The 17,913-nt window shown below is 31.5% G+C and overlaps 2 protein-coding genes across 3 annotated transcripts; one reads left to right on the top strand and one right to left on the bottom strand.

Annotated features, from left to right (window-relative positions):
- The first annotated feature begins 1,532 nt into the window (after nucleotides 1-1,532).
- LOC133812614 (solute carrier family 40 member 1-like) lies at nucleotides 1,533-10,407 on the top strand. Of its 2 annotated transcripts, none has more exons than XM_062246401.1 (8): nucleotides 1,533-1,847; nucleotides 1,993-2,143; nucleotides 2,369-2,565; nucleotides 3,592-3,990; nucleotides 4,093-4,264; nucleotides 6,587-6,724; nucleotides 7,080-7,190; nucleotides 10,161-10,407. In XM_062246401.1, exons 1-8 carry the CDS (start codon nucleotides 1,720-1,722, stop codon nucleotides 10,191-10,193), a joined length of 1,329 nt encoding a protein of 442 aa, XP_062102385.1. In that variant the 5' UTR covers nucleotides 1,533-1,719; the 3' UTR covers nucleotides 10,194-10,407. The 2 variants fall into 2 exon arrangements, with proteins under 2 accessions (XP_062102385.1, XP_062102384.1); XM_062246400.1 differs by lacking the exon at nucleotides 10,161-10,407 and adding an exon at nucleotides 7,878-8,293.
- A 1,457-nt stretch (nucleotides 10,408-11,864) lies between these two features.
- Nucleotides 11,865-17,687, bottom strand: LOC133812612 (ATP-dependent DNA helicase DDM1). Its single transcript, XM_062246399.1, has 16 exons — nucleotides 17,563-17,687; nucleotides 17,304-17,381; nucleotides 16,531-16,800; nucleotides 16,352-16,435; nucleotides 15,879-16,234; nucleotides 15,571-15,760; nucleotides 15,286-15,461; nucleotides 14,871-14,931; nucleotides 14,590-14,779; nucleotides 14,409-14,504; nucleotides 14,232-14,326; nucleotides 14,022-14,141; nucleotides 13,441-13,560; nucleotides 13,247-13,345; nucleotides 13,023-13,133; nucleotides 11,865-12,458 (listed from the first exon to the last, which is right to left on the bottom strand). Exons 2-16 carry the CDS (start codon nucleotides 17,370-17,372, stop codon nucleotides 12,216-12,218), a joined length of 2,280 nt encoding a protein of 759 aa, XP_062102383.1. The 5' UTR covers nucleotides 17,373-17,381; nucleotides 17,563-17,687; the 3' UTR covers nucleotides 11,865-12,215.
- Between the last annotated feature and the right edge of the window lie 226 nt (nucleotides 17,688-17,913).

Genomic DNA, 17,913 nt, shown 5'->3' with positions numbered 1-17,913 from the left:
CTCCAAATAGCATTTCTAATGAAATAGGTATCAGAAATATATTAATAAATATTTAAGTCAAATTTAATGCATTATTTTGAAAAAAAGGTCAAACTTTGAGCTTTTCGGATTTTAAGATTGGATAAAATGAAAATGTGATATTATCGTTTTCAGTTTTTGGCCTAATTTTTTAATTCAAATTTAAAAATAATTTTTGAAATCATTGAACCAAACATGTATTTTTGTTAGGCCCACTGATTTTTTGTTTCCAAATTCATAAAAGGGAAATTTACAAAAATGCACTAAAAGTTAAAAAAAAATCTGAAAAATACGGTACCTTACAAAAATACGGAATTTTTGGATAAAAACACGGAATGGCAAAATTGTAAATACGGAGTGGCAAAATCATAAATAAAAGCTGTAAAATACAATTTTTTGTGATCAACGTTTACAAACTAGTAAATATATTGTAAATATCTGTTACGTGTTTGTAAATAATATTTACAAAATCAATTATAGAATTGTAGATATTTTTTTTTTTTTGTAGATAAAACTTACAAACAAATTCGTAACTAAATTTTTTATTTTTGTAACAATAATTTACAAATCTAGTTTTACAACTAAGAAAGATATTTTTGTAACTAATATTTACGAAAATATTTTATAGTTAAAAAATCATAAACAAAATATACATAAAATTATTATACTTTTTCATATTGTTACAATATTGTACCAAAAAATTACATGAAACATCATATTTATGCTATACAACTTAAAAATATAAATTTAAGATATTCATTATTTATAAAACACTTTATTGAATATAGTGGTGAAATACAATATTTTTCTTTAAACAAGTTTTACATTTTTGTAACAACAATTTACAAAACTAATTTCACAACTAAAAAGTTTATTTTTGTAACTCACATTTACATAAATATTTATAAATTAATTTAACATGATTATTACAAAGATTTACAAAACTAATTTTTTAACTTTAAATATATTTTTGTAACAAAACTTGAAACTTGCATTAGATTATGATTTTGGTTTAACATGGAGTGTTGAGACTTGACTAGCTATAATTTAAAAAATATATATAATATTTTTATAAAGAATAATAATATTGTGATTATCTTTAACTATATATTGTAACATATAATTATTAATGTTAATTTTAATTAACAGTATATTTGTAATTTGTATAAATATTTATTTATTTTTTGAGTAATTGTATAAATATTAATAAATATATTTATTTTAAATAAAATAAATTACTTTATTTTATTTTATTGAAGGTAGTAACTATAATTATTATTACTTTTATTATTATTTGATATGCCTAATTCTTATTAAAAAATTGAAATAAAAAAGTAAAACAAAGGGTTAATATATATATATACACGGGTGGTAGGTAGTGAATACCGTATTTTTGTAATTTGTTAACATTACCGTATAGGAGGAATTTTTTTTTAGATTACTGTAGAAGATGTAATTAAGCCTTCATAAAATAGGATACTGACTCTATACCAATCAGGCCCGCTATACTAAAATCTAACTACATACTTCTCATTCTGGTCAACTACTACTATTTTTTCTCCATTTCTCACATTGGAATAAGATAAGAAGATCCGCCATTGATGCTCCTCAAGCTTGGCTTGTTACAAGTCCCAAGTAATTATAAAACTGCATCTAAAATAATCTCTGAATTATATATAATATTAAGAACACAAAACTCTGATGTTGAATATGATGAATGAACCTCTTATTCAACATCAGCAACCTTCAACTTCTCTTAATGGCTCTTTCCCTCCAACTCTTATCACATACCTATATGTTGCCCATTTCTTGGCCAGATGGGGTGCCAGGTTTGTCTTCTTTTTATATACATATATATATATATATATATATAGGTGCGGTGCCAGGTTTGTCGTCTTTATATATATATATATGTTCATATAGGTTGAATCATAACAATTTTGATATAATCTGAGGTTCAAAAAAATGTTTCAGGATGTGGGAATTTTCAGTTGGGTTGTACATGATTAAGCTTTGGCCAGATTCTTTACTGTTTGCTGCTATTTATGGTGTCTTGGAATCTGCCTCTACTGCAATTTTTGGCCCCATTGTTGGAAATTGGGTTGATAGTTTGACCTATGTAAAGGTATATAACAGTCAATCTTTTAACTTTTTTATTTATGGTGTCTTGGAATCTGCCTCTACTTGCTATTCTTGACATTTTTCAAGTACGTGCGTACTTTCCAAATCTAAAACAGTATAATCAACTAGAGAAAAACCTAGCTTTTTAGAATAGACCACTATACATAGGGTTATATTATTGGTTTGTGGTGGAGATTGAAATATTTGACTGATTAATTATAATTGGCAGGTTCTCCAACTTTGGTTGGTATCACAAAATCTCTCTTTCATAGTTGCTGGAGGCACTATGATAGTATTATTGGTCAACTCAGCCTTGAAGGTGACACAGTTCAGTGCTTTCATTCTGTTTGTGATATTGACAAATATCTCTGGAGCTGTTGGCGTGCTCTCCACTCTTGCTGGTACAATCCTAATCGAAAGAGAATGGTAATCGAAACAAAATAGAATTATCTATCTATCTATCTATCTACCTATCTATCTATCTATCTATATATATATATATATGTTCTAGCTGAAATGATCATCGATTCATAAGCAATTCTCTATATTTTCAGTTGTCATTCATAAAAGTCTCAAGGGTTTGACCATAATATAATAGAATATGTGTTCAGAAACAGTTATATGGTATAATGTTGTTTTAGTTGACATGATTCTAATAATGTTTAAAACAGTATTAGGCATGTCAATGCTAATGATATCAAATCAATTACAAGAACTTAATTGTTGAGAAAAACAAGATCTCAAAACCATCAAGAACCAAACTAACACACAAACACAAGCAACAACCAAACACACAATATACTTGGTTAGTTGGTTCAGATCATAAACAATCCTACATCCAAAGCAGAGATGAAACTCTAGTCAAATCCACTAGAAACAATCAAGAGACTACACTCTCAAACCTCTCTAATTCGCCTAAACCCCAATGTACTAGATCACCCTCAAACCAGAAAATGAATCTCACACAAAGTCACTTTTTCACTCAAGCAAAATACAAGAGTTGTAGAAGGAATTTCTTAAATCTTTCTCAAAGTTTTTTGAACTGTAAATATGCTATAATGATTCTAAAATAACGAACTTGGGTATTTATAAGACCCCCAACCAATACGACCGTTTAACCTAAAACTGGCAAAACTGATCTGGGCTGCATAGCTTGACCAGACCTTCCACACCGGTCGACCGAACATGTATGGACCTGAATTGTTGAGCCACCTTCACGATTAAATCAGAATGGTGGTGATGTAAGAAATAGTATCAAAACAGAGCAAATATTTTGATCATGCAAGAAAAAGTCTTTTAAGGTATTAAATCAAGGATTTGAAACCATGACATAATGAATCGCTTGTCTTGGAAAGACACCAAACTATACAATAGTATTGTACAAGAACATCATAACCTTAAAAATCGTTACATGTATGTTCTATTAACTCTATGAGGTGTTTTACATATCAGGGTGGTGGTAATATCAGAAGGGCATTCATCACCACAACATCTGACAAAGATGAACTCGGTCATTAGGCGAATCGATCTCACTTGCAAGCTATGTGCTCCTGTGGTTACTGGCTTCATAATCAGCTTTGTGTCACTAAAAGCTTCAGCACTGAGTTTGGCTCTATGGAATACCATGTCAGTTTGGGTGGAATATTGGCTTTTCATCTCTGTCTACAAAGGCATTCCAGCTTTGCAGGAAAACGACCATAGGAGGGCCTCAAAATCAGTTTCTGATGAAGATCAAAAGAGAAAGACCAAATTGGTTTCAAGTGCTTATTTTGAAGCATGGAGAGTTTATTGGCAGCAGGACACTGTACTCCCTGGAATAGCTCTGGCTTTGTTATTCTTCACAGTCCTCAGGTGAAACTTATAATAAATCACATTGTGACTATTCATTATAATGCATTTTTGTTATTCCAATAGCTTAGTCTTTTTATTTTATTTACTTTACTGTGTATGTAGTTTTGGAACACTAATGACAGCAGCCTTAGAGTGGGAAGGAATTGCAGCGTTTGAGATTGGAATAGGTCGTGGAGTAAGTGCTCTAATTGGAATTGGTGCAACAATTGTGTACCCATTCCTGCAATCTCATCTTTCAACACTCAGAACAGGCCTTTGGTCTATTTGGTCTCAGGTACTAAATTATTACTTACTCGTTACTAGAGGGTTCAATTTTTTTTTCCTTCTTAATATTATAATTTATTAAACACAACTTTTTCATGCTTAAACTGATTTTCCCTATTGAAGCTGATTGTACAGCTCTACCAAAATAGAATGAGGATTTGGCAGGGACTTCCCTCGTTCCTATCCCCGCTAATCATTTTCATCATCCTTTTTGTATATTTCTTGTCGAGGGAGGAGCAGAATCCCCCATATATTTTTTTTATTCAAAAAATTAATTTTAAATTTTAAATATAAATAATGTGAATTACATAAACATTAAGATATTAGATAATATATATAATTCAAAATATTAAATATTATAATTAATAAAATTTAAAATATTTAAGAAGTTACTAATATACTACTAAAAATTATTAAGAAAGATACAAAATAAATAAAAATTTTAAAAATCCTGTTGGAGCTAAGAATACCATCTTCGCTCCAGTCTCGTTTAACATTTAGGAACATAAAATTATTCTTATTTCTGTTATGTTACCCATTTAGACGGAAAATTAACACCCTATTAGTGGCGGGTCCCTGCTAAGCCCCATCGATATGTACATTCGTAATCTTAGCCTAAAGTCTGACCCTGGGCACAGGCGGGACTGGCCTGTGCCTAGGGGCTTATAAATTTGTTATTTTAAAAATAACAAATTTTGTTAGGAGCCTCTACCACTTAGGTCTGGCCTGCCCTGCCTAGCCTAGCACTTTAACAAGCTGTTAAGGCATAGTAGCCATCGTTACATATATAGGTTGGCCAAACAAAAATAGAGTAGAGTAGGTGATTTTGCATCCCTGTAAGAGCACTCACATTGGGTGCTCTATTCCATTCTTTAAAATACCTTATCAAAACACACATTTTTCTATTTTACCTCTAAGTTTTACATTATACCATATATCAGCTTCTTTATATATTTTTTTACATCATTTAAATATTATATCTTTAAACATATTTTATTACTTAAAGTAAAATAAAATAATTGAAAAAAAAATAATAAATATATACTAAATAGAGAGAGAAAAGTTATAAAAAAAATATTAAAATATTATATAAAGGATATGTAAATGTAGATATGGATTAATTGGAGTTTGTGCATAGCTATTATAAATATATGTCTAAAGGAGCTGATGGAAGATGTTTTTATGAGTTTTAGCTAAATATTATAAAGAAAGTGTAGTATAAAATATATCACAAAAATATACATTTTTATAATTTACCTCAAAATATTTACATTATACCATACATCTGCTTCTTTACATTATTTATATATTATATTTTTAAAAATATTTTATTTATTTTAAGAAATAAAATAATTAAATAATAGTATCACATTCATATATATACAAAAGTTTATAAAAAAATAAAAAAAATGTTTATAGCTTGATGAATAGTATTTCACTACATATAAAGAAATACTATTCATTTAAGTAAAAAAATATAACTTTACATCATCCAATGGAAGGCTACTTAACTATTTTTTCTCTATATTATAAAGAATAACACATTTTAGCTCATCCAATGTGAGTGCTCTAATACTAGTCTACCAGTCTTCAATAAATAAAGTTGTCTAAGGAGTACCGGAACTACATTGTCTAAGGAGGTGGTTATGCCCCCCAAAAATGAGATTTCTGTGTATATATCTACAAGACAACTCTCCTAGGAGCTTCACCTTAAGCCCTACTAGTGGCACTCTCAGTGTTCTCGACCCGTGAACATTTTTCGGCGCGAATTTTTATTTAGAGTGTCTTACAAATTTTCAGAAAATTTCAAATAGTTTACAGTACTGAAAACTAAGTTCAAACATGTTGCACGCATGATTAATTTTTTTTATGTGCGTAGAAAGTATCATGTTTGAACCTAGTTTTCGGTACTGTAAACTATTCGAAATTTTATGAAAATTTGCAGAATACTCTAAACAACTACAATATACACAGTCACATCAATATGGCTTAAAGTGAAGACCTTACATTTGAATTGTGCTATATATATTTATATAATACTGAACTTTAGTTAATTAGCTGCCGGTGTATTAGTCCTGCTGTGTATTCCATTCATTTTGGCTCCAAAACCCATAAGCTTAGTTTATTTATATATATATATATATATATATATATATTATATTTATATAAATGCTTGGTAAATTTTAACGTTGGGTTGACTGAAATCTACTTTTGATATAGTCACTCAATATTTGGCCCCCTACAATATGCTAGTTCCGCCCTGTTTCGAAGGGGCTTATTTTTAGGTTTGATTGGAGGGTAATCTATATATGTATTGTGGTGTTGGATGTAGTGGATCTGCCTTCTACTTTGTGTGGGTTCAATATGGGTTGGTAACAATATTTCATCATCGTATATGCTCATGGGAGGAGTGGCACTCTCACGACTTGGTTTGTGGTCTTTCGACTTATCTGTCATCCAACAAATGCAGGTTAAGTCCTTATCTCAACACTCGAATCTACTACCATATATATAGCATTCTATGTAATCGTATATGAGAAAAATTCATTATTATTTTATATTTCTACACTCTCTCAAAAGAAAAGAGCAAATGTTTTCCCAAAATTTCTACTGCTCTGCTTTTTTTAAGTCCCACTAAAGTAACACTTACATAATGTTTATTTACCAAGCAATGCCAACTTTTTACACCAAAGTAAAAGTTGTATTTCAACCATAGAATATAATCATTAGTGTCTCCAAACTTCTCAAATTTTGTTCCCCATCAACCTTGAATAACCCCACTTAATCTATAATTTTAAAAGAAAAAGAATAATTTTGCTCAACAGGATCAAGTCCCTGAATCGGATCGTTGTGTGGTAGGAGGAGTTCAGAATTCTCTTCAGTCAAGTATGGATTTGATGGGTTATGTAATGGGAATACTCATCTCCAATCCACAGGTGAACTTCATTTTATATTATCTCACACAATCTTTTTTATTCAACATTTTGGGCTAAATGAACTTCATTTTCAAGAGTAGTAGTCTAAACACATAAACAATATCACTTAATTTAGAGTCTATATGTGGCTGATTTTTTTTTTCTTTCTCTTTTCGTGTATGCATGTCCCTTATAACTAATTTCATTTATAATATAAATATATAAAGTAAGATTATGGTCCAGTCACTTTTTTTGGTTGTATCGGAACAGCCACTGTGTTACTTTCTACACTTTGATAAAAAAAAATTCTAATTTTTTTATAGAACAGTTTATATTGTAGTCATTTAAGACATCTTGCAAATTTTCAAGAAATTCTGAATAATTTACAGTGCCGAAAATAAGGTTCAAACTGTTGAGTTTTACACGGGTATACAAAAAAATAAGCACGTGTGCGACAAGCTGTTTGAACATTGTTTTCAGCACTGTAAATTATTCTAAATTTCTTGAAAAATTACAGGATGTCTTAAATTACTACAATGTACGTCGTCATATAAAAAAATTATCGAAGTATAGAAAACATCTACTAACTGCACCAATGCAGCCAAAAAAGTGACTGCACCAATAGTTTCTCCCTAAATATATATAGATATAGCTTGGTTCAAAACATTGTATTAATATGATTATGTATTTTTAAATTTAATTGGACAGGATTTCTGGAAATTGACACTGATATCCTTTGTTGTGGTAACATTGGCTGCATTACTCTACACTTTTCACCTTTACAGGATCAGAAAACACCTTTTTCACTGGGAGAAGCTTATTTTGTTTGTTAAATTGTTGACATTTTCATCTGAAAATACACAACTTTGTTGATATACATTATTACTTGTGATAATTCTATGTATATCCAATGTGGTAACATTGGCTGCATTACTCTACACTTTTCACCTTTACAGGATCAGAAAACACATCTTTCACTGGGAGAAGCTTATTTTGTTTGTTAAATTGTTGACATTTTCATCTGAAAATACACAACTTTGTTGATATACATTATTACTTGTGATAATTCTATGTATATCCAATGACTATCACTAAATCTAGGCCTTTTACTCCTTTCAAATTTAGGCTTGTTTTTTTATTTATATTAATTGTAGCTACATAACACCATCATACTCTACAAATAAGGTGTGATTGCTGTCTTTCATTAGTGTGAGACTCTAAATCAATCATCCTTAAATAACAACCAATCATAAGTCTACATTTATTCAAGTTTAAATGAATTATTTATTTGAGCAAGATCTTAAATACCTAAAGTTCAAATTCTCGTTTTACCAACTCTCTGTTTTAGGCAGTTTAAACTTTCAGCTCATATGTTGTTGATGTATTGTATTGTTTTATAGTTTTAGTTTGTTTCTCTCGGGAAAATAAAGTATGATAAGGAACTATATTAGATCATTTTTATTAGAATTATTATACAAACTAATATGATCACAATCATTAATTGGAGTGCTTACTAATTGTTAATAACCATAATGGGATGGTTAACACTTACTAATTACATTTGAGGCACATGGTAGCACACTAATGAGATATGAGGGAACGGTATCCCGAGGTATTTGGTAAGTAAAATTTCTAGGACTAAATTTCTTTAAAGGGGGAAGATTGTAATAACCAATGTTATTATTTTCTTATAAGCTCCTTAATTATGACCTTAGGTTAGTTTTTATTATTTTATAGTTTAACTTGAGTGGTGGAATTAGAAAGATTGCTTTAGAATATTTTATTTTTAAGATATGATTTTATGACTTAGTAAATAATTATAATTTAGGTAATTATAATTATTATGGTTAGCATTTATGAAAGTTTAAATTAATTTTTAGCATATGATAAAGTTAAAAAGTGTATAGGTGTAGGCGTGGGAGAGTTTTTGGAGAGACAGTGGAGACTTTGACTACTTATGGTTGTATGTGAGTGTGTGGCAACAAGTGAGTGTTTGCCACACTTGGAATGGGTAAAAACTAGTGTTGGCCGAAACCTTAGAGTGAGGGAGTTTTGAATTTTGAAAAATAATTGAATGGAGGTTGAGAAATTTAAGGAAATGAGTTGAGTTGGAAGCCTATAAATAGAGCATTCCCCCTCACCATTTTTCACACTCAAACAAAAGCCTTCAAGTGCTCTTAATTTCGAAATCACTCTCTCCCAAATATTCATCTTTTTGCTCCATAAAACACTATATTGCCGAAACCATTGTAGCATTTATATTGGTCGAAATTCTTTTCTTCTATTTTTCTATAAAGCCTCAAACACCATTGCCACTATAGAATCCTACATAGTTGAAACACACTAAGCCTTCCAATCCTTGTTATAGTCGAAATACCATAAAATCAAACTCTAAATATTGTTGTTAAGGTTATACATTGTTTTGGGGGGCTCGGGATTTTGGAGGTTTTGAGATTTCGTTTTAGGGTGAAGGTTTGGGCGAAATTCACTAGCAAGCAATCTCTATTTTCTTCTCTTTTACCATACTCAAGCTAAGGAAAATTAGATAGATTTAGATTATGAACTTAAGTGATTGTATGACCCCTAACATTTCAGGTACAAGGAGATAAGTGTGGTTGGACCTAAGTGATGTTCATAATTGTATGACAGACCTAAGTGATGTTCGGTAGGCTCGGATGCCAAAAATTGTATGACGAACCTAAGTGATGTCCAGGGCTTGATTGTCACCCTTTTATAAGTACTTATTCTTTCTTTTGCCTGACTTGTTATCTAGCTTATATGAATATGACAAATAGTGTATGATTATGACCTATAATATTTTATAACTTTATATGAATTAGTTATCTTGATAGAATAGTGTTATTATGAAATCTTGTATGAATTTATGATGACATGCATTGTATAATATGTATGATTATATGATTGCTTTGTATGCATTTTCCTTACTGGACTTAGAGGCTCACTCCTTATAATATAATTGTGGAGATCAAGGAAATTAAGGATAGAATGGTCGATGGCGAGTGAGACCTGAATAGCTGTGGTGGTGTATTCGTGAAGACCATGTAGCTGTTGGAAAGATCTAGGGCCTATAATTTTGTCTATGATGCATTTTTCTTTAAGCGTTTTATTTTCTTTATTTGAATGTTGCTATATTTAATTTTGTTAAAAACCATATTTTTTATTTTAAAACTAGGATCCTTCTGCTTTATATTATTTTTAAGTAAAAGAGCAACATTTATATTTTATGATCCAACGTTGTTTCTCAACATTATTATTATGAGAAGTTAGGGCGTTACAAGATATCATATGGATGAATCCATTCATGATAGTATTCCTAAGTCTAAAAATGCATAGGATTTTATTTGAATGTTGATTTTTATTTTTATATGTATAATAAATTATTTCTTTAAACAATTAATTGTTTTCCTTAACAAATAGCAACATTACCATTTCAATTAAAGTTACAAAGTTTATATTTTATTTGATGGAATCAACTAAAGAAAATCACACTTGGTATAATTTGCTGCTAAAATTGGAATTGTGTATAAAAAAATATACAATTATAATTATGTCATCAAAACGTTTTTGTTTAAAAAAATTTGTCACACGAAAAAAGATAATTTAATTGTGGGTTGATATTTTTTAAATTACAACAAAAAATTTCATTATATATATAAAAAAATTATAACAAAAACTATATTAATGTAATTTGTGGTTAAAAATTACATTTGAATTATGACATAAGTGATATTTAAAAAAAAAATTATATTGTGACCAAAAAAATTATCACTAAATAGTGTCTTTATTTCTAAATTTAGTGTTATTGAGGCATAAAATTGAATTGATAATCTTCATTATATCTCTAAAAAAATATCCATTCTGTCTAATTTGGCGTTGTCACAAACTTAATACGATTAATAACTATACTAAACATGTTTTTCTAAAAAAATAAAAATAAAAAATATGAGTTGAATGAAAAAAATTAAGCAAACTTTCCAAGTTGTAGAAAAGGAATATACTCATTTGGTACCCTATGTTTTTGCAAAGTATCGTTTTTGTACCATTTGTTTTCAATAATGCTCATATGGTACCCTGTATTTTAAAATCGTACATATTTGGTACCATAAACTCAGATTTTAATAGATAAAATTTTGTCAATTATGTAAGTTACAAATTTAAATTTAATTACATAATTACATATAACTGATGATAGTTTGATCATATTGACAAAATTTTATCTATCAAATCTGAGTTTAAGGTACCAAATATATATGATTTTAAAATACAAGGTACCATATGAGCATTATTGAAAACAGAAGGTACTAAAATGATACTTTGCAAAAATACAGGATACCAAATAAATATATTCGCTTGTAGAAATCCAAAAAGAAGGCAACAAGAGAGGTTCTCGACAAATATATATGATAATTCAGTGCAGAGGTTTTAGACAAAGTTCCGTCTTAAATTACAAGGAAATGTTATGAAAGGCTGATCAGAAAAACGATATCGTTGACTATTTAAGATAGCACGTTTTAAGGTTTAAACAACACCAAACCATGCGTCAAATGAAACAAAGTATCATTGTTAGATACGACGTTTAACAAGGACAAATCGGTATCATTGTTGGTTGTATATTTCGTGGCAATAACACGCCACGTCCTCAGAATGAGATTGAAGATAATAACAAGTTAAATATTTTTCAGCAATTTCTAACTGATAAATATATTAGCCTTGGGACAATGTGAGGCATTAGCAATCATCATAGTTATATGGATTTACAAGAGTGATTTGAGATGGGGTGTGGAACATCCATGTTCCAATACAAAATTTTGAACCAAAGTCTGGCTTTCTGGAGTAAGAAAATAAGAATAGCCTTGAGCATTTACAAAAAGAAATCCGAACCCATCTATCCTAGCAGAGCAGCATACTTTGCTCTCAAAAAACATTGATAATAAAATGGGTACTCAAGGCCAACTCAAAATAACCAAAACCAATCTCAAATCACTCTTTCTCCGCCGAGTTCAATGTTTTCACTAATCAGATCATTTAACTATTAAGAGAAGAAAGCATGCCTCCACTTGCAGTCGGTAAGACAACCTCCCAACCAGGGCCATTAAGGGGATATACTGCAGCTGTTTCCTCGGTCTTCTCTTCATCGATGGCGTCTGTGTTCACGACCAGATCGCTACGATCCAACACCAATTCCAAATTTTCATCACTGATATCAGTCTGAATCACCTTGTCCTCTGCACTTTCTTCATCTCGGATAAGAGCCAATAGATCATCTTCCTGAAAAATACATATCATGAGACCAGATCTAACCAATTCTGACAACTTATTGCATCATGACTAATACCAGGCCTAACCAATTCTGTAAGGCAATTGTTTTATGAGGCTAAGCCTGAACATTTGAAATAGAAAGGACATAGCTGCGGTCATATTTTTATTCACTCATGTTATGGGTAATTTAACCAAAATGAGAACATGAAAGGATAAATATTTAACACCAACATTTTAGAAAATGTGTAAATGTTGAACTTCGTGAATTGAATGGAAAATAGTGTCATGGAAATAATAAATTAAACACCACAGAAAATTCCAGTTTTCGCTGTATTATTGGTATTATGCAAGACAGTGCATGTGTATTCATTTGTGCATTATAAACCTAGTCCCAATAAAGAGCCAAAAAAAAGAAACAAAGAGATCAAATGTCAATCAATATGGCATGAATGACATCCGAACAGATTTAAGGAAAAGTACATCCAAATCTCCTAATTATGTTGATGACACAAAGCTAATAACTGGCAAGCCAATTTAAATATATGCATCAAAATGAAAGCCAATAAAGCAAACCTCCTCGATATCAAAACTATTCGGTGCCAGTTTTTCTAGTTGAAACTGCCCTTTTCCAATCACCAGATGCTCAAGCTTCAACTTGCTATAAGCTCTTTTCAACATACGACCCTGCAAAACACAATTATTCTCAAGTAGTCAAAAATTATTTCCAATATTAAAACAAATAGCTTTAGGTCAAATGGTCAATACAAATTCCAACACTATTTGCATCACCAACATACCTCTACTGATTGAGCTGTTGCAAGCCTGTAAACGTGAACAGGTTTGGTCTGACCAATTCTATGGCATCTATCCATGGCCTGCAAATCCATTTGGGGGTTCTGGACGCACAAGCAGGTATGCAACTAATTATTCTAATACTCTCAAAATGCCAAAAGCAATACGAGGCAATCAAAACATGAGATCCGAAAAATACCCAATCACTGTCATACAGAATACAGGTATCAGCAGCTGTAAGGTTGATACCCAACCCACCAGCTCTGGTGCTTAGAAGGAAAATTCTGAATTCACTATTCAGATCATTGAACTCCTGAATCTGTTTACTCATACAGAACATAATATTGGTAATTGTCAATGAAAATGTAGATCTTGAAAATCAATGCACAGAAACAGTTGCATTGAATAAAGAAGACAAATACTTCCCATAAATTTACAACACCAAGAATAATAATTATTCACATCACTTCAAAATTAGTTAGGCATCTTTTCAGGTACTTGTCATTTCTTTCAGATTTGGAACTAATGAATCAAAGCCAAAACTACAAGGTTTAATTAAAGGACACTGAGGACAACTTGCCAAAGAGTGGCCAAGGAAACTTAAGATTCAAAAATCCAAAACAGGAAACTTATTTGCATCCCAGTTGGTTAGAAGTAACAATCTCTTGAATATTGGAGCAGAAAATTGGAACATGCCAATATCAAAATCAAACAATAGAAAAAACATCATTGATATAAACAGTTTCATTAACTCCATAAATTGAGTGAGCTGGAACAAACCTGTGTTCTCCTTTCAGCAAGGTTCACACTGCCATCAATTCGACAAACTACAAACCCTTTTTCACTAAAATAATAATCCATTATATCCAAAATCTTAGTCCACTGAGAAAAGATCAAGACCTGAAAAACAAAAGGGGGGAAGACAATGAAGATGAGATTATGCAACTTCATTAACTAATAACTAATACAAATAGATAAACTGCAACATGCCTTGTGTTTCCGAGCAAATAGCTTGACCAACAGTCGATCCAACAAACGAAATTTGCCACATTGCTCAACTATCTGCTCAATGGGTGGGTAGAAGTCTGCCACGAGTACACCAAAAAAAATATGAGGAATTGTAGAGAATCAATTGCAAAATAGCATACAATTAAGTATTGGACTCACATGAGCCATCAAATGCTGCCTGTAAAAGGTCAGGATGGTTGCAGTTCTTCCGAAGTTGAATAACCAAATTGTTAAGCTTTCCGTGTTTAGTACGACCTAAAATTTTGAGCATAGAAAACACTCTGGTTATTGTCCATTACAGCCTATGAACAAATTCTCACATAGAAAACAAAAATTATACCAATTTGCCTCTCTTCAGATAAATAACGTTCTAATGTCTTATTGAGCAGATGATCCTGAAAATTCTTCTGAAATTCTGTCATAGTCGCATATAATATGATTTCTTTCTTTCCAGGAAGCATCAACTCAACATCAGTCTTCATTCTTCGAAGTATAAAAGGGCGCAATATTGCATGAAGTTTTGCTACCACCTACAAAATCAAAACCCACCCCCAGTACCAATCATTACAGGATGAGTGTCTAATAAAACCTTGTAACAAATAGTAATAGGATAATTCATACTTGAGCCCTTCTTTTCTCTTCCTGCCCCTCCTCACCATTGAATTTTCCAGACAGATCAAACCTGAAAATAAGGTCTTCATTAGGTAAACTATCTTGGTCAATGCAGAAAGCATCAGACCACCATAACCTGCTACCCAGCAATACAGATCTTATCGAGGAAAAGCCTATAAATCTGTAACTCATATCTACAATACATATTGGTGTTGCATGAGAATCTTACTTCTATTGGCTCAATATCATATTATAGCGAACCATAAAATAATCAGAAAAATAAAGAGAATTGACAAATGGAAACTATTCACAGCATTAGCAGTTTTGGAAACACAACAGACCAGCATTTCCATAGAATTAGAATGTGTCACATCTGAATTGAGAAGCTGCAATAAAACAAATAATAATTTATAAGCATACTAACCATGACTCAAATTCTTCATGGGATGAGAAAATATCAGGCAAAATAAAGTTCAACAATGACCACAGCTCTGCCAAATTATTCTGCAAAGGTGTCCCAGTCAAAAGAAGCTTGTTCTCCATAGGCAACAATTTCATTTCCTTAAACAATTTGCACTTAGAATTTTTCAACCTGTGCCCCTTCAGAATATAATCAATAGTTCAAAAACAGAGTTAGAATAGCCAACAATAATTTTGTTTCATCCTGCACATTAACTAAGATATATGGCTCAAAAGCTAGCTCACCCACCTCATCAACCACGACATATTTCCAACTATAATGCCTCAATGATCGTCTTACTTCAGCCAATGCCATTTCATAAGAAGTAATAACTATGGGGAATTTAGGGCCAATTGCTTTAGGCATGTGCTTCCTTCGAATCTCATCTCTCTGATTCTTATTACCATGATAAATAATAGCATTTACCGAAGGTGTAAACCTATTTGGACACCAAACAAAATAAGGTAGTAAAGAAAAGGAAAAAGAAACAGAAAAACTAAAATGACATTAAAGGTAAAATCTGAATTGACGACATTAGCAAGACAAAGTGAATTTACCTAGAAAATTCGCTCATCCAATTTGAAAGGGTGGAAAGTGGCGCAATCACTAAATAGGGCCCATCCAAACCCTTTCCTTTTAAATGAGCCAAGAAACCAATGGTTTGAATAGTCTTTCCAAGTCCCATTTGATCTGCAAGTATCCCATTGAGCCCATTTTGCCATAATGAGATCAACCACTTCACACCTTTAATCTGATAAGACTTTAGTTTTCCACCAGTTAACAAAGGAACAAGTTCTCTTTGTTCTTTCTCACATCTTTCTTCTGCAGTGAGGTTCATATCCTCAGCTGTCTCATTGCTCTCATTGTCTTGAGACCTTGTCAGCATAACTGCAACTGCCCTCTTGGCCTTTCCCTAAAAGAAATATCAAATACAAGATTAGGTATAAAGGAAAGGTTTCCAAACAAAGAATACACCTTGAGTGTGAGATATATTATACCAACATACAGCATAAACATTAAAAGTTCTTACAGTATTGTAATTTGCAGCATTTTTCCGTTTCCTACCACCTCTTTTCTTTTTCTCAGTGGTTTCTGTCTCCTGCTCGATGCCATTCTAGTAATAAAATTTACACAAAAACATGAGCAGACAATTAATTGAAATGTAATGCACAACTACATAGAATCAGAAATGGGTGTGTAAAAGAGTACATTTGTGATGTCGTCTATTTTTTCAAGCAAAAACTCCGAGAACAGTTGGGTTTGTGTCAGAAGCTCATCCAGTTTGGTAAATTGACTATCATTCAAGTTGGGCGTTTCTGGCTCCTTGTTCCTTTCCTCGTCCTCTTCCTTAACCCGAGCTTCCAGCAACTTTTCTTCCTCCTCCACCATGGCTTTGGATATGAGCAAGGAATCTCCATTCTTTGCATCAGCAATGATCTCTTCCTCCAATTTGACCTCAGTCTTTATATCACATGTATCCTTCATTATCAGAAAACAAAAAAGTGTATATAAACAAAAGTAACAAGAAAATATTCCTTCACGTCAGAATAAATCAAATGAAGCTATGTAATCACTATCAATGAAATTGCAGCAGTGAAAAATAGTTACAAGCTCTAAATCGTATGCACATAGTGAAAAACAAACAACTAGTACTAAATATGAAGCTAACAAATTTCAGGAAGTCTCCATATATAATTTTCCCCAACTCTATGGAACTCAAAGATCGACTTTTAGTCGTTTTGAACCTCAGTACGGCATAGAGAAAAACAAGAAGGCTAAAATCTTATAGGGCAAAGGGTATTTAAGAAAACCCTATTCTCTCACTCCTTTTGGAGAAACAAACAGCTCTTGACTTCACCATTTGTTCTTCATTTTTCATATAACCAGACAAAATGCATACCATTATTGAAAATGTTTGCCATAACCAGATAAAATGAACACCATTGAATAAAGGCTAAAAGTAAAAGAAAAAAAAAACGAACCTCTTCCTCCAGCACCGAAGTCGGAGAATCTACGGAGGGTTCGATCTTCACCTTCTCTTCAAATTCCATTTCGAAACCCTAAAACAAAGACAAAACATGATATTTTTTGCCGACATTTTTTACAAAAGACAAAAAAATAAAACCGCCGACTGCAACAGTAGGGTTATGGTTTTCGCCATTAATGATTCAAATCAAAGCTTGAAATGAGTTAACCGGCTTCAGAATAAACGAAATAAAGGTAAAGGAACGCACGACTCACCGGAAATGCTCTCCAATGGAGTTGTCAGAAACCAGACCAGAGAAATGGAACGCCTGAAATTGAGGGAGTGGCCTGAACTGGTAGGACAGTGTTCAAAGATATTATTATTAATAAATACTAAATTTTATTTTTATTTTTATTTATTGCTTCTCTTCTGTTTGGGCGGGAAAACCAAATTGGAATTGCCCTCGATTGTCGAGTTAATTACTCTTACACCCTCAAAGTTTCCAGATTTTGCTCTTTTTCTAGAAAAATGCAAATAATAATTTTGCACGAGTTAGCTAAATACTTTTATACCCTTCAAGTTGAGTCGTAAAATTTACCCCCAACACGCGTTATTATTTTTTTAAC

The sequence above is a fragment of the Humulus lupulus genome, chromosome 1 (genome assembly GCF_963169125.1).
Source record: "Humulus lupulus chromosome 1, drHumLupu1.1, whole genome shotgun sequence".
In the NCBI taxonomy this organism is placed as follows: Eukaryota; Viridiplantae; Streptophyta; class Magnoliopsida; order Rosales; family Cannabaceae; genus Humulus; species Humulus lupulus.
The sequence above is the reverse complement of the archived record's forward strand: the minus strand, read 5'-3'. Positions and strand labels throughout refer to the sequence as shown.

Bases quoted from the DNA above. Each gene is read 5' to 3' on its own strand.
- LOC133812614 (XM_062246400.1), top strand. From the start codon at position 1,720: ATGTTGAATATGATGAATGAACCTCTTATTCAACATCAGCAACCTTCA. The intron at 2,144-2,368 runs GTATATAACAGT...TATAATTGGCAG, and splicing joins ATAGTTTGACCTATGTAAAG to GTTCTCCAACTTTGGTTGGT. The intron at 4,265-6,586 runs GTACTAAATTAT...TGTTGGATGTAG, and splicing joins TTTGGTCTATTTGGTCTCAG to TGGATCTGCCTTCTACTTTG.
- LOC133812612 (XM_062246399.1), bottom strand. From the start codon at position 17,372: ATGGAATTTGAAGAGAAGGTGAAGATCGAACCCTCCGTAGATTCTCCG. The intron at 16,801-17,303 runs GTTCGTTTTTTT...CTGATAATGAAG, and splicing joins CTTCGGTGCTGGAGGAAGAG to GATACATGTGATATAAAGAC. The intron at 12,459-13,022 runs GTTTGCTTTATT...TGTATTTTTCAG, and splicing joins ATAGTTTTGATATCGAGGAG to GAAGATGATCTATTGGCTCT.